General features: G+C 35.7%; 1 protein-coding gene across 1 annotated transcript in view; it reads right to left on the reverse strand.

Annotated features, from left to right (window-relative positions):
- The window catches only part of PLXDC2 (plexin domain containing 2), a 272,894-nt gene that overhangs the window by 55,602 nt on the left and 204,737 nt on the right, over window positions 1–12,555 (reverse strand). Inside the window, exon 7 of the mRNA XM_085318355.1 lies at window positions 9,333–9,432. Coding sequence (XP_085174481.1) covers window positions 9,333–9,432 — 100 coding nt within the window. The remainder of the gene's footprint in view (window positions 1–9,332; window positions 9,433–12,555) is intronic.

The following is a 12,555-nucleotide window of genomic DNA, read 5'->3' on the forward strand; positions in this document are numbered from 1 at the left end:
CTGTAAAAGAATWAGTCTGAATATCCCATCATCAACACATAAAAAATAATCATCGAGCTATAGGTACTGGTTGGAATAAACTGGGGAACCTCTAAGAAGGGAGGAGGAAGGCAGGCTCTGCAGGAATGTGCCAATTCTCTCCTGCCTTGGCAAGAGTTGTGTTGGAGGAAGCAGCTTCCTTGTTCTGTCTCACTGCAAAAGCTYTTAGGTGCAGGTAAGCAGGATAAAGCTTTCAGACAATATTTCTACCTAGCTCCAAAACAGCTCCATTGCCAAGCAAGTTCCTCTTGTCATTTATTTGAGGCTGACTTTGTTATGACTTAACCCCTCCTCGATACTTGATTTCTGTCTTTGTCTTAAATGTAGATATTAATTGAGCCAGTTTGCACATTTTACCTGCAGAATTATTTTGACTGGATAAAGGGAAGATATTGGAACATGTGAAACATTTACCCTAGAAAATGCTAAGGCATTTTCTTATCCATGGACATCCATAGGACTTATCCATGTCCTATAAACCCACTGGGCAGAAAAGGCTTTGAAGATGAAGCTAATCTTGTGCTGGGGTGAAGAAAAATGCTTGCCAGTGGTGGAAGACTTAGGCTCCCAGGTTAGCGAGTCCTATAAAAGCACCTGCCAAATCAGAATGATTAAGAAATGTGTTTGAAATGAACTTCTGCCAGTGCTGAAGGCCTTAATTTGTTTCCACAGAAATCATGATCCCTCTGTCCAAAAAAATAAGTAAATGAATACCTAAATTAAAACAGTAAGTGTCTGCACTTTAACTGAACTCCACTGCATCTCATCAGTAGCAGTACAGCCTGGTATGCTATAATCATCTTTTCTCTGAATTTTCCCTAACAGATTCCTATCAGGGCTTGCAAGAAATAAGGAGTTTCTGGCTTCCCCAAAACTCAGTGAGAATCAGTGTGACTCAAGTCACAGGCATTTTTATCTCATCCAAGGCATGAAACTGCTAATAAACACCGATGTGAAGACAACTGTTTGATATCCAAAAAATCATTTCTAATCATGTATGACTGCTGATCCCATTAAATCACAGTTCCTAGTGGAGCTAAGTTTGATCTTCAGGAAGAAGACTGTGCCTACGACAGGCTGTGAGTTTGCAGATGAGGGATCTACCTACCCTAAGAAACCTGAGCATTGAGAGCTACATGCATAATGATGACCCAATTGCTTCATATATACTTGCAGGCAGGTGGCTGGTTACACAAGCCTTCAGGTTTCTGTGCATGGCTAAGCTGTAAAAAAGCAGGTGCAGATTCTTTTGAAAGTCTGACTTTAAGCACACTGTGCATAGCTCCTCAAAATGCACTTATTCCTCGCTATTCAGAATTCTGAGGCCACATCCTCCTAGCAAGCAAGAAAAGATAAACCCAACAAGACAAAGAAAAAAATGAATACTCTCCTCCCTGCCCCTCAAATCTGCCCCTGTCCAGCCCAAGACACAGGCTACCTTTTATTCAAGTGGAGGTTGTTCTTTTTTTTCATGCTATCTGTTTAGCTATTTTACAAAAAAAAAAGTATAAATGCAAAATGACAAAGAGGTTATTGTCCCAAGTACTTCAGTATGTCTTGTAACTCAAGAAATACTAGTGAATCATTTAGCTTACTAACAGAAAAAAATTAAGCTTCATGTGTGTGTTCCTGAAAAGAGACATTATAATGTCAGGTCTAAGAGGGAAAGGAAGAAAGGAAAAGCACTTTTTGCATATATGCATATTTTTAAGGTACAATTCCTGGTTCAGGAAAGTTTCAGAAAATCGGTATATATTCCCCTATTTATGAAAATATTTTAATATTCTGTAGGCCATTCTGAGATTCTTAAACATCTTTTTTAATTGAATGATTAAGAATATCTTATAATTTTTCAACAATATAGTCTATTTTATACATTTGATTTCATTAACAGCATGGTCCAAATTGTTTTTTGGTTTCTTTCCACAGCATATAGACATGCTGTCTTTGAATATGGAGCCATATATTCCCAGCAGAAATTAGTTGAAGAAAAAGAAATAGCAGCTTGAGGTAAGTGCATTCCTCCATGCCCTAGAGAAATAACATGTGGGGTCAGAAGGCCAATTGAGAGAATTCTTTCAAGGACTTAAGCAATGGACAGGCAAATTATAGATGTGCAAGATTTGGATCTAACAAAACATTTCTGCATGGTTTTATTACAGTGGTTTTAAATTAAATAATGACAAAAATACTCTATGACAAAGAATTTCCAGAGTTAACTAAACTTCCTAAACAGACAGTGCGCTCTGGAGATGGAGCAGTACCAGAAAAGCAGCAATGACTTAGTAACATACCTGAAGGGTCAATAGCTAGTAATAAACTATTCTAAATATGTGTTCAACAGATGCACAACCTCACTTGTACYTTCCCATCACATAATCGCTTTTCCTCAGCATTCCTCAACTGGAACCAGCAATCTAGTGAAATGTAAAAATGTTAAAGAAGTTGGTATGCTTTTTTAAATTATATATTGACATAAATAAAAAAGCTTTGTCAGTGAAAGATCCCTAACAAATCAAGATCAGCCATATACCCAGCAGAAACTGCTAAACAGCAGCATATGTATTCATACAGCTGCAGTAGCTGCAGTTTCATTTTTAAGCCTAGCAGATAAAGAAAGTAGATGTATTTGATTATGCAGAAGTAAATTTGAAGCAAATAATTTATGGAAGATATTTAGCTTACTCTGCCAGCAATTTGCAAAAAATACAAGGGATACAGAAGGGTAGGGCTCAGCCACTGTATTACACAGCTACTTATTTTGTTCAATGCTGGGCATTTTGCTCAGCACAATCTGAGCAAATTACTTTTTATTCTAAAGCACCTCCACACTATATAGAGATGTGTATATATATATATAGATAGATGTATATAGAGATATTATTTTTTGTATATAGATCTATATAGAGATATTGGTAAATAGAGAACAGTTCCTTTATAAGCAATTCCTCCTGCAATATTGAGCTATGTACTTGAGTTGCGAACATAATAAAATATAAAATCTTCGTGAATTGGAGCAAGTACATATTTTTCCAACCTGGTATGTCTGATTACTATCATTTAAAAAAAAAAGGTAAGAACACCAAATAAATTTTTGTCTGATTTTAACAGCTTCAAAGTGTTAAAATTATCCACAGTAATTAATTCTCAAGGCACTGACACTCAGATCAAACATGACTGCAACCAGACTACCAAAGCTGCTATCTTGGTTGTAGTTACACATACACATCCGAACCTTGATCAAACTCAAATTCCCTAGTTAGATACATTCACTTTTATCATTCTCCTAAAAGTTACTCAGAATACTTTAAAAGCCAGAGGCTGAGTCTCAAAGACATATAATCTACTAATAAGCAAACCAATGCAGTAAGCTCCAAAACTATCTTCTTTATGAACAATGTAGAAATTCTTCAACACTGTTCTGTGTCTATTACACATTGTTTATTTGGAAATTCTCCATGTCCTTGAAGATTTACCCCAAACTGTGATGCCAGCTGAGCTGTTCTTGGTACAGGATCTAGGTTTGAAGGACCTGTTTTATCCTCTTATACCATCATTAAACCACAAACGCCAAATTCTGAGAATGGTTGGTGGTCAGTTATGGCCTCAGTAAAACCAAGAATGTTTAACTTAAATCACCTGATATCAGCCCTTGAAGGGCTTTTATGTCACCAAAGACTGGCAATATGCTCATCCCCTTTACTCTGCTCCTCAATCAGACATACGATGCCAAAGATCCCAGCTGCCTAGCTAAACCTTTTGGGCCAGAAGACAAACATATAGGGCTGGAGGATTTGGCACTCTGCGTTACTATTTACACCACTGGAAAGTAAGAATAAATACTGCAAATTTAGAACACTTTGCACAGAGGTAAATGACATAATTACCAGCAAGGCGGGAGCAAATAAGGCTTTGCAATTTCCTAGATGACACTGCACCTTTATATGAAAAATATTACAAAATAAACTGGAAATCTTCTTTTAGCCTTTAGGAAGATAATGCTAAAGTTATTTTAGGGGTTTCATTGTTGAAAACAAACCTGAACAAAATCTTCAGCAAACAGCTGTAACATGCAGAGATGTCACTTAATTACATGCTTGAGTTACAACACATATTGAGTGGCACAAATTGCGCTGAAACTGGAATGCTACTAATACATAGCTAAGCTAAAATTTCATTTTATACAGAATGTTGRTGAGTAATTTCAGTGTTATTAGATGCTGAGTTGTCAAAGTATGAATTTCCTAATACAGCTGTACCTAATGTAGTAGAGGCCAAGATCGTACGCCATGAAGTTAAAATGAGACCTTGGGAGTTTGCAGAAGGGAGAGGGACAGACATAGCTGACAACTGAAAGGACTGAGAAGAGAATTCCAAGGCTGGCTGAAGAGAGATGAGAAATAAGAAGGAACATAGAAGACAAAGTGGTGGCAGTAGGATGGGGCACAGTTCTTCACACGATGAAGACACTGAAGAAAAGAGGCGAGAGAAGACTTGCTGAAAGAAGATGCAAAGCCATTCCCTAGCTTTGCTGTCTACAATCATGATCTAACTGGAAGGCATCCATTAAATCTTCTTAATATCTCTGTTACAAAAAAGAAAGAAATCCATTTAGAAGTTTCCAGCCTGTCTGCTGGAGAAGAAAAAACGACAGTCCTGCTAACTTAGCAGAAAACTCAGAAGTGGAGGTCTTGAGCCTGGCTCACTTTGTCTGAATTACATGGCAGAAGCAGAAACCTTTCCACTGAAATCCACTGATGAACTTAATTTTCCACATCCCTGCCATACAAATCTCTGAATTTATGGGTTTTCTTGTTAATTTTGGTGTCAAACAAAAATTCTTTTCCCTTCACACATTACTTTTTATTCTAAAGCACCTCCAGACAATATAGAGATGTATATATACAGATAGATGTATATAGAGATATTATATATGTATATAGATCTATAATATATATGTATATAGATCCATATAGAGATATTGGTAAATACAGAACAGTTCCTTTATAARCAATTCCTCCTGGAATATTGAGCTATGTACTTGAGTTGTGAACATAATGCTATAAACACTGAAAAAATACATTACCTCATTGAAAAATATTTTTTGGATTTTGGGGGGAAGAGAAAGCAGACAACCAACAGGAAATAAACAAACAAGGTGTAGCTCTGTAAAATATCCAGCTGAGAGAAATCCTATGTAACTCACAGTGTCACTCTGTCTATGCTTTACCTCATATTATGTTTAAAATTATGTTTAATTTTATTATTAATGGAAAAGCTTACATTTATTTTTGCCTAGCAAAATCCAACTTGCTGTAATTATACTTTCTAGTGAACAGTGATGACCCAGATTACAAAACTGTCACTGCAACTGTCTATCATTAAGATCCCAAAGAATTATTTCGGATTAACTTTGTGACAGAATCAAGTCAAATGAAGAATTTTGAATACAAGTTTTTCACTTTTGCAACACGAGTTCATGTCAATAATGACAGAATATCTGGAATAGTTTGGACTGTTATCTGGTGTAGATTTTGATAAAATAGGTTTGCCTCACTTTGTGCTTTTCTATTTTTATTTTGCAGATAGAGGAAAGACAGAAAATGTTAGAAAAAGAAATAGAAATGTTAGAAATTCCATAATAGCTGAAATGCACCTTTTTGGTGAAGAACTCTAATGATTAGTGTTCAAATGTCAAATAACTTACTGCGTCTTGAAAGAGAGCTCCCTGTCAAGAAAGTTTCAACAGGCTGAACAATGTAGAAACACATGGTAGAGAGTGTTTAAGTGAAAGGAAAAACTTTCACTTACAGTATCCTGAAACTACAAATAATTTCCTTTGAAGAAATGAGATTTTGCTATTATATCTGGGACCTCTGGACAGCTGCAATGGTATAAACTCATTCCAAACTGAAGTGTTATTATCACCGAGCATATTTACTGATGGCAATGCAAGAAAATCCAACAATAATCCATTCAGGTTCTTCTTCTGCCTCCTTACCATCCTAAGCCATTCCGTAGTTTTAAAATGAGTTTTAAAAACATTTCAGGAATAAAATACAGGATTTGTTCTACAGTCTGCCAAAACAAAACTTATTGCTTACACATTCAGGCTTCTCACCCCTCTTCTGTCCCAACAAAAATCCCAATTCCCTACAATACACCCTCTGGTCCCTTCCTGTAGTTCTCTACCCAAATRTCTAATCCCTTTCTCCTAACATACTCAAATCTCTAACGAATCCTCTAATTATCAAGCAGGCAAGAGAGAGACTTACCCCACCTCTTTTCTTTTCCTTCTTCCTAGCAATGATCACATCATATGAACTCTTTCATAAAATTATGTAGCTTCATTTAAGAATGAGTTTAGAGAGTTTCCTAGAACTTTAACCACCCAAAAATTTGAAACGACTTTTAATTTTCACACCATAATTACATTCCATTGTCTTGCATCTATTTTTTCATTTGCTAAAATCTTTTGGTTTGAATTCTTCTACCTTTCTGGTAGTCACCCCTTAATGTATTTATAGAGATGAATCGTATTGGTATCAGACTTCATTTGGTTAGGTTTTGTCTTCAAACAGAAAACCTATGCTCCTACCAAGATTTTTACATAGAATTTCAGAACAACTCATCTCATTGCCTCATTTTTCTCTCTTTCAGCTATAGATATCTTCATGATACAACATACTATCTCATTCATTGTTTTCAGTCTCATCAAATTTGCTATTGCCATCATATGATTGACTAGAACACTGAATGCTTCTTCCTTTTACACCATTTCGGACTTTCCCTTCCATAGCAAGACTTCTGATACTAAGCTCATGTGCACTTTTACTATCAACTTTCACTCTGTTTCTATTATTCCAAAACCATCTTTGTTCTGATTTTTATATTGTATTCCATTAATGATGCCTCACAACTGTTTGTTGCAAAACTTTCTGTATAAACCTACTTCTGTTACCATTATTAGCAAATAAAATAAGAATATTTCTTTCTTTGCCTTGAAAGGGAAACAGATATTTAGACTASTAACTTACAGATATCTAAAGTTAAGCGGGGTTAAGTCTTATACAAAACTAAAACATGAAGCAATAGGGTTTTTTTATAACTATCCATGAATATAAAGGAAAACTGTGTTCTGCTTGATGAAATGGTCTTTGCTAAAGTGTTAAGCAAGAGCTAATAGCTATGCTATCTTTGCCTTCTTTACGGACAAAACAAACAGCAATTTATATTCTGTTGTCTTAAAGAGCTATCAAATAAAGCAAACCAACAATTTTATCATTCTACTTTTTCAGTAATTGACTAGAACCATGGTTGATTTAACACCTCTGAAAAACAGGAATACAAGAACATGCATATTTAAAGAGCATCTGACACTGGGTCTCTATTGGCCAACATTACTTATACTAACATCCTGACTAGCAAACTAGTGAAAAATAAAGTTATCATGGATTCCCACCATCCACAGAACCAAATATTAAGAGGTAAAACAGCACACCATACAAAATAATGTAGAAATAATGCTATCAAAATAGTTGTTACAATTGCRTATTTTAGAATCTTTAGCCACAATCAATTTTTCTTATATGCTGCTATTTGAAATAATTTAATGAGTAGAATAAGTTCATGGTGAAACACTAGAAAGATTTTCTGGTAATTACAGTCATTTTATGTAGTTAGGTGAAAATGTTATGTGACTGAAAATTGAATATTTCTTTAAAAAAAGGTTAAGAAAATACTAAACCAGAAGACTAGTAACAAATGATGCGTTAATCAAACACAATATTATGTCATAGCAAAACAAGGTGCATATATGAAACATTTCTTCAGAAAGATAATTCAAACTACAATAAAGATTCATATATACCATATATTTTACATATGAAGTCTGTAAATCTAAGGAAAGGCCGTTTAGAACTGTTTAATGATGATTAAACGTTCATGACGTAGCATGAACTTCTGCATGCTACCTGCATCTCTTACACTTAAGTTCTGTGTAACTATTCACACAAATCACTGCCACAAATCACTCAGCCCAACTTCTCACTAAGTGCTCCATTTTAGGAGCACTTAGAAGCCTAGGACTCCAAAAAATATTCAGATCATTTACTTATGAACAATGCTGAGAATGTTAAACCCAGTTGCCTAGAAGCATTTGTTTCCGAGCACTCAAAAGCAATCCATGACACTGCAGGCCTATCACAATTATCTGTTACGTGGGATCTGAGCATGCCTACCTCGTTCGAACCACACTGAGTTCACGCAGAGTAACAGAGCACGTTCAAACTTTCCATCTCCCCCACAGCAAGTCATGTAAGACCTGGGATTTACGCTCCATCATACCAAAGACTGTTCAAATGTGATGAAGAGAGGGAGAACGGTCTGAGAGAGGTGACCATTGCGGCAACTCTCATGGTGGCCCCCGTCTACCTTACAGATAGGCTCAATCCAGCCAGTCCTTATTAGCCTTTTCTGTGCTGTACCTCTGCCAGGGTTCACATCAGGAGAATATTCCTGGACCTGGCACCCTCTGGAAGCAGCCCTATGAAGCCGTTTCCAGTGCAACTCTTCCCGCCTATACCCTGCTATTAAGGGTACGACACAAACTGAATTTAGTAAATTTGCTCCAGATGTGTGAATAAAACCAGCACACTGGGAAAGCAGGCATGCTCTACAATGCTAAGAAGTCTAAAAGGGTTCTGGACAAGGCACATTAAAACAAAGCATTAAGGAAATTAGAGGCGATGACTGTTCTTCGTTTTTTTAGTATATTTAATCGCAGAGAAAATTAAATGTCACCTGCATTGTTGTTGCCAAGATTATGTGAGCACAAGGTGCTAGTTAATAACTACTTTTCCTCTTCCTCTCACTAAAATGTGTTTAAGTATTTGAAGTTCAGAATTTAAAGTATCATGAACATCCAGCTTGGATATTTTTATCCTTTTTTACTTGGATACAGAAGAATTTTCTGAACAGTTTGCTTCTTCCCTCCTAAGGATAAGGAGACATATTCCAGATAGAGTATCCTATGGAATACCAATTGCGTTCGTTGACTGTTCAGTTTTGCAGTATTTGGCTGGTCATTTAGTTTTATTTACTTAATTTATCAGCTCATAGGAAACAATGACAGAGAAAGCCACATTGGGAGTTATCAAGCAAATAAAATTACACTTGAATTAACAAACTGAAATTAGCTAAGTGATTTGCTGCACAGTTAATCATCCTTGATGAAATGAGCTTATACTCATTTCTCAACCTCCAAACCACTAACACCATTTCATACTACATACTGGGAATTTGCTGGATCCTGTGCACCACCACAAATGCATCTGAGAGTCCCACTTTCACTGGGTGGTTGGTTGAACTTATCTGTGTTACGGAGACAGGAATCTGGAAGACAAAATAGAAAAATATATATGAAGCATTTAACTCAAAAAGGTCAGTCTGAAAACAACAGCCCTGTCAGAATAAGTATTTAGGCAGTGTAAATCAGAATTCCTAAATAAAGATGTTATACAAAATGGCATAGCATGACTAAAAATTAATCAAGCAATCTTCAAAAAATCCTTATTTATACCAGTTTGCTTTGCATCATATATAACAACATACACATCAATGCCTAGAGATGTAAGAACTACTATAAATGATGATGCAGATAAGAGCAAGATTTTTCAGTAATTTATTTCCCCCTGTTGACAAYGAAATGGGAAGAAGTGCTAATATCAGTCAGCGAGGTGGAGGCAATACCTCTCATATGCTAGTAAATACACAAATTGTGAAGCATATGGCTCAGATAGCTCTTCAGTTTTCGGTGGAAGTTATCTGAAGGGAGCTCTGGCCCATTGATATTCATGTTTGATATGTCTTGGAGTAGCAAGGAAATCATCAATGTTGTGGAAAATCTGGAAAATGTCAGATGCTAGCTTGCCAATATCTACAGGAACAAAGAAAAAGTCTTAAAAAGCTATAGACCAGTACAATTTTATAGGACAGAATACTGATGCCAAACAACATGGTTTTATGAAAATAGATCTTGCCAAAATTGATTTCATTCTTTGAGGAGATTTCAAATTTGACTGATCTTTGTATAGATGTAAAGGTTTTAGAGGACTGTTAGGTGTTTGACTTAGTGACATACAATTTACATGTAACATTTATACATAACATTTAAACAATATCAATGCAGTTAACTAGACTGATCACAAATAGCAGCCACCTCTGGGGAATCAGGTCAGACTGCCAGTGTATCTTTACAGTGTATCATGATTTTCCAGACATCAGAACGAGTATTCAACAGTTTTATTAGAGATTGGGAAAAAACCACAAATTTACTGCTAAACAGCTCTGTAGATGGCACAGGCTGGTAGAACGAGAGATTAATAAAATGCTTTCAACCAATTACTAAGATAAAAATTGCTAAGTTATGAACAAAGAATGCAAAATAGAGGTTTGGGGACTATGTTCTGGAAGCAGCAGCTCTGAACGGGATTTGCGGGATCTTAACAGATGATCTATTCAAGCTTTCAGAGAATAAACTGCAGCAAAAAACTAACTGATCTTTGGCTATACAAAGAGTAATTTAAGAGTGGGGTAGCCATTTTACTTATAGCAACACAATAGATTATTACTGAAATGTTACATAGACCTTCAGAGGGTCTATTTCTTAAAAAGACGTTGAAAACTTAAGTTGAAGAAGATAAAAGAATCATAAAAATAATGCCCAAACTTACTGAGGTCTCAAATGCCATTAAGTAAAAGAATTAAAGAGCCCTTCTTAAAAGGAAAATGGAACGGTGACTTGATGACCATAAAGAAGCACTGCCAAAGGGAAAAATAACTCGGGAGCTAAAAAGTCCTATCATCCAGCACAGAAGCAATGATGGGAAGCTGTAGACATGCATTCACACTAAAGTAAGGTGAATATTTTGTGATCAAATGCTAACCACTGGGATAAACTACGAAGGGAAATTGTGATTGTCTATCATTTCAAATCACAACTGAACACCTCACTGAAAGCTGGTGTTCAGTTAGCTAGAAATTCACAGGATCAAGTGTAAGAGAGTGAGATACAAGGAGCTATATGAGCTATTTAATAGCTTGTTCTGACTTTAGCTATGTAAAGCTATAAATATTATATCATTGGCCAACACTTCTCATTTACTAGAAAGATTCCAAAGTAAAAAATTTGGTTACACAACCAGTAAATGAGGATTCAGTACTGTCTACATATCAATCAATAGTATGAATTCTGGTATTTGAACTAAACATCAGTAGTTTGTCCTGCTTTTCCTTGTTCCCAAAATATTATGTAGTTGTGCTTTCTACTGATTACATTTAAATTCAAGAATCTGAACAGAAAAAGTGAGTTCTGATGAATTAAATACTGTTATAAATTTCCTGTCTCCATAATCTGGAGAATTTTTCCTGGTTTGGCTGCATTTATTTATGGCTTTTTGCATACAGCATATGCTCTGGTATGACAAAAGGCATGATTAAACCAATGTGAAAAACACAGGCAGCTTTTTAATATTGCTATTCCTTCATCAGTTGGCTTATATCAGCTTTGCTTTGATGCAGTTATTAGAGAACACGGCATAAGAAGAAGCTGAAAAAACATATTTTCAAAATAAAACACACAAAGAAGTCAGGAACAGTTTATGAACTCCCAGCATGAAAGTATAAACAGAAGAAGGGCATTATTCATGACATCAGAATACTGTACAGGAAAGTTTATATTAGATATGAAGGAAAGATTTTACAGGAAGGAAGGAGAGACTCTAGACAAGCTACTGAAGGCAGAAAAAGCACTGATAAGAAGGATGCAGCTACTAATGTGAAGACACATCTCTTCTTATTTACAGATGAACCGTAACAGACGAAGAAAAGAATCAGAGTTTTATGAACCTAAAATCTAGATAGAATTGGTATTATCAGAAGCTGTGTGATCAACAGTGTGCTGGCAAAATAGATTCAAGTATAAACTGTGTCTGATATGTCAACATAATTTTATGCATTTTTACATGCATGTGCAAACCAGGAGAAGCTGCATTTAGGCCTCCTTCAGAATAAGCCTCCTTAATTTTGAGTCTAGTTCCTTATCACAGATTTTTCTGAATTCATGAATAATTGAATAATTTGCATCTTTCCTCAACAACTATAATAACAGCAAATTAAAATTGTTTTGGCAGGAAGGAGCGATGGCAGGAAGCAGTGATGAGTATTTGCAGTACAAATGCCCCAAATGTTTTCATTTTATTTTCAATACAACTTGGTTCAGAGCTTGAAAGTCACTTTCAGTTTCATTATATAACAAAAACTATGAATGACTCAGTGATATCTGGCATTAAAACAGGAGGCCGGAACTGAGTAGCACAGAAAATACAAATAAAAACTTTTGCAGAAATTACAGAATTCTGGAGCTGAAATACCTCAATGGATTTAGTCGAAGTCCCTGCAGACGTCTGTACTCTTGTGCTAGGCTTTCTAAGGAGAGTGAAGAACTTACTAAATCAT

This window comes from Rhea americana, unplaced genomic scaffold (genome assembly GCF_003343005.1).
Source record: "Rhea americana isolate MKP2758 unplaced genomic scaffold, rheAme1 scaffold_53, whole genome shotgun sequence".
Classification (NCBI taxonomy): domain Eukaryota; kingdom Metazoa; phylum Chordata; class Aves; order Rheiformes; family Rheidae; genus Rhea; species Rhea americana.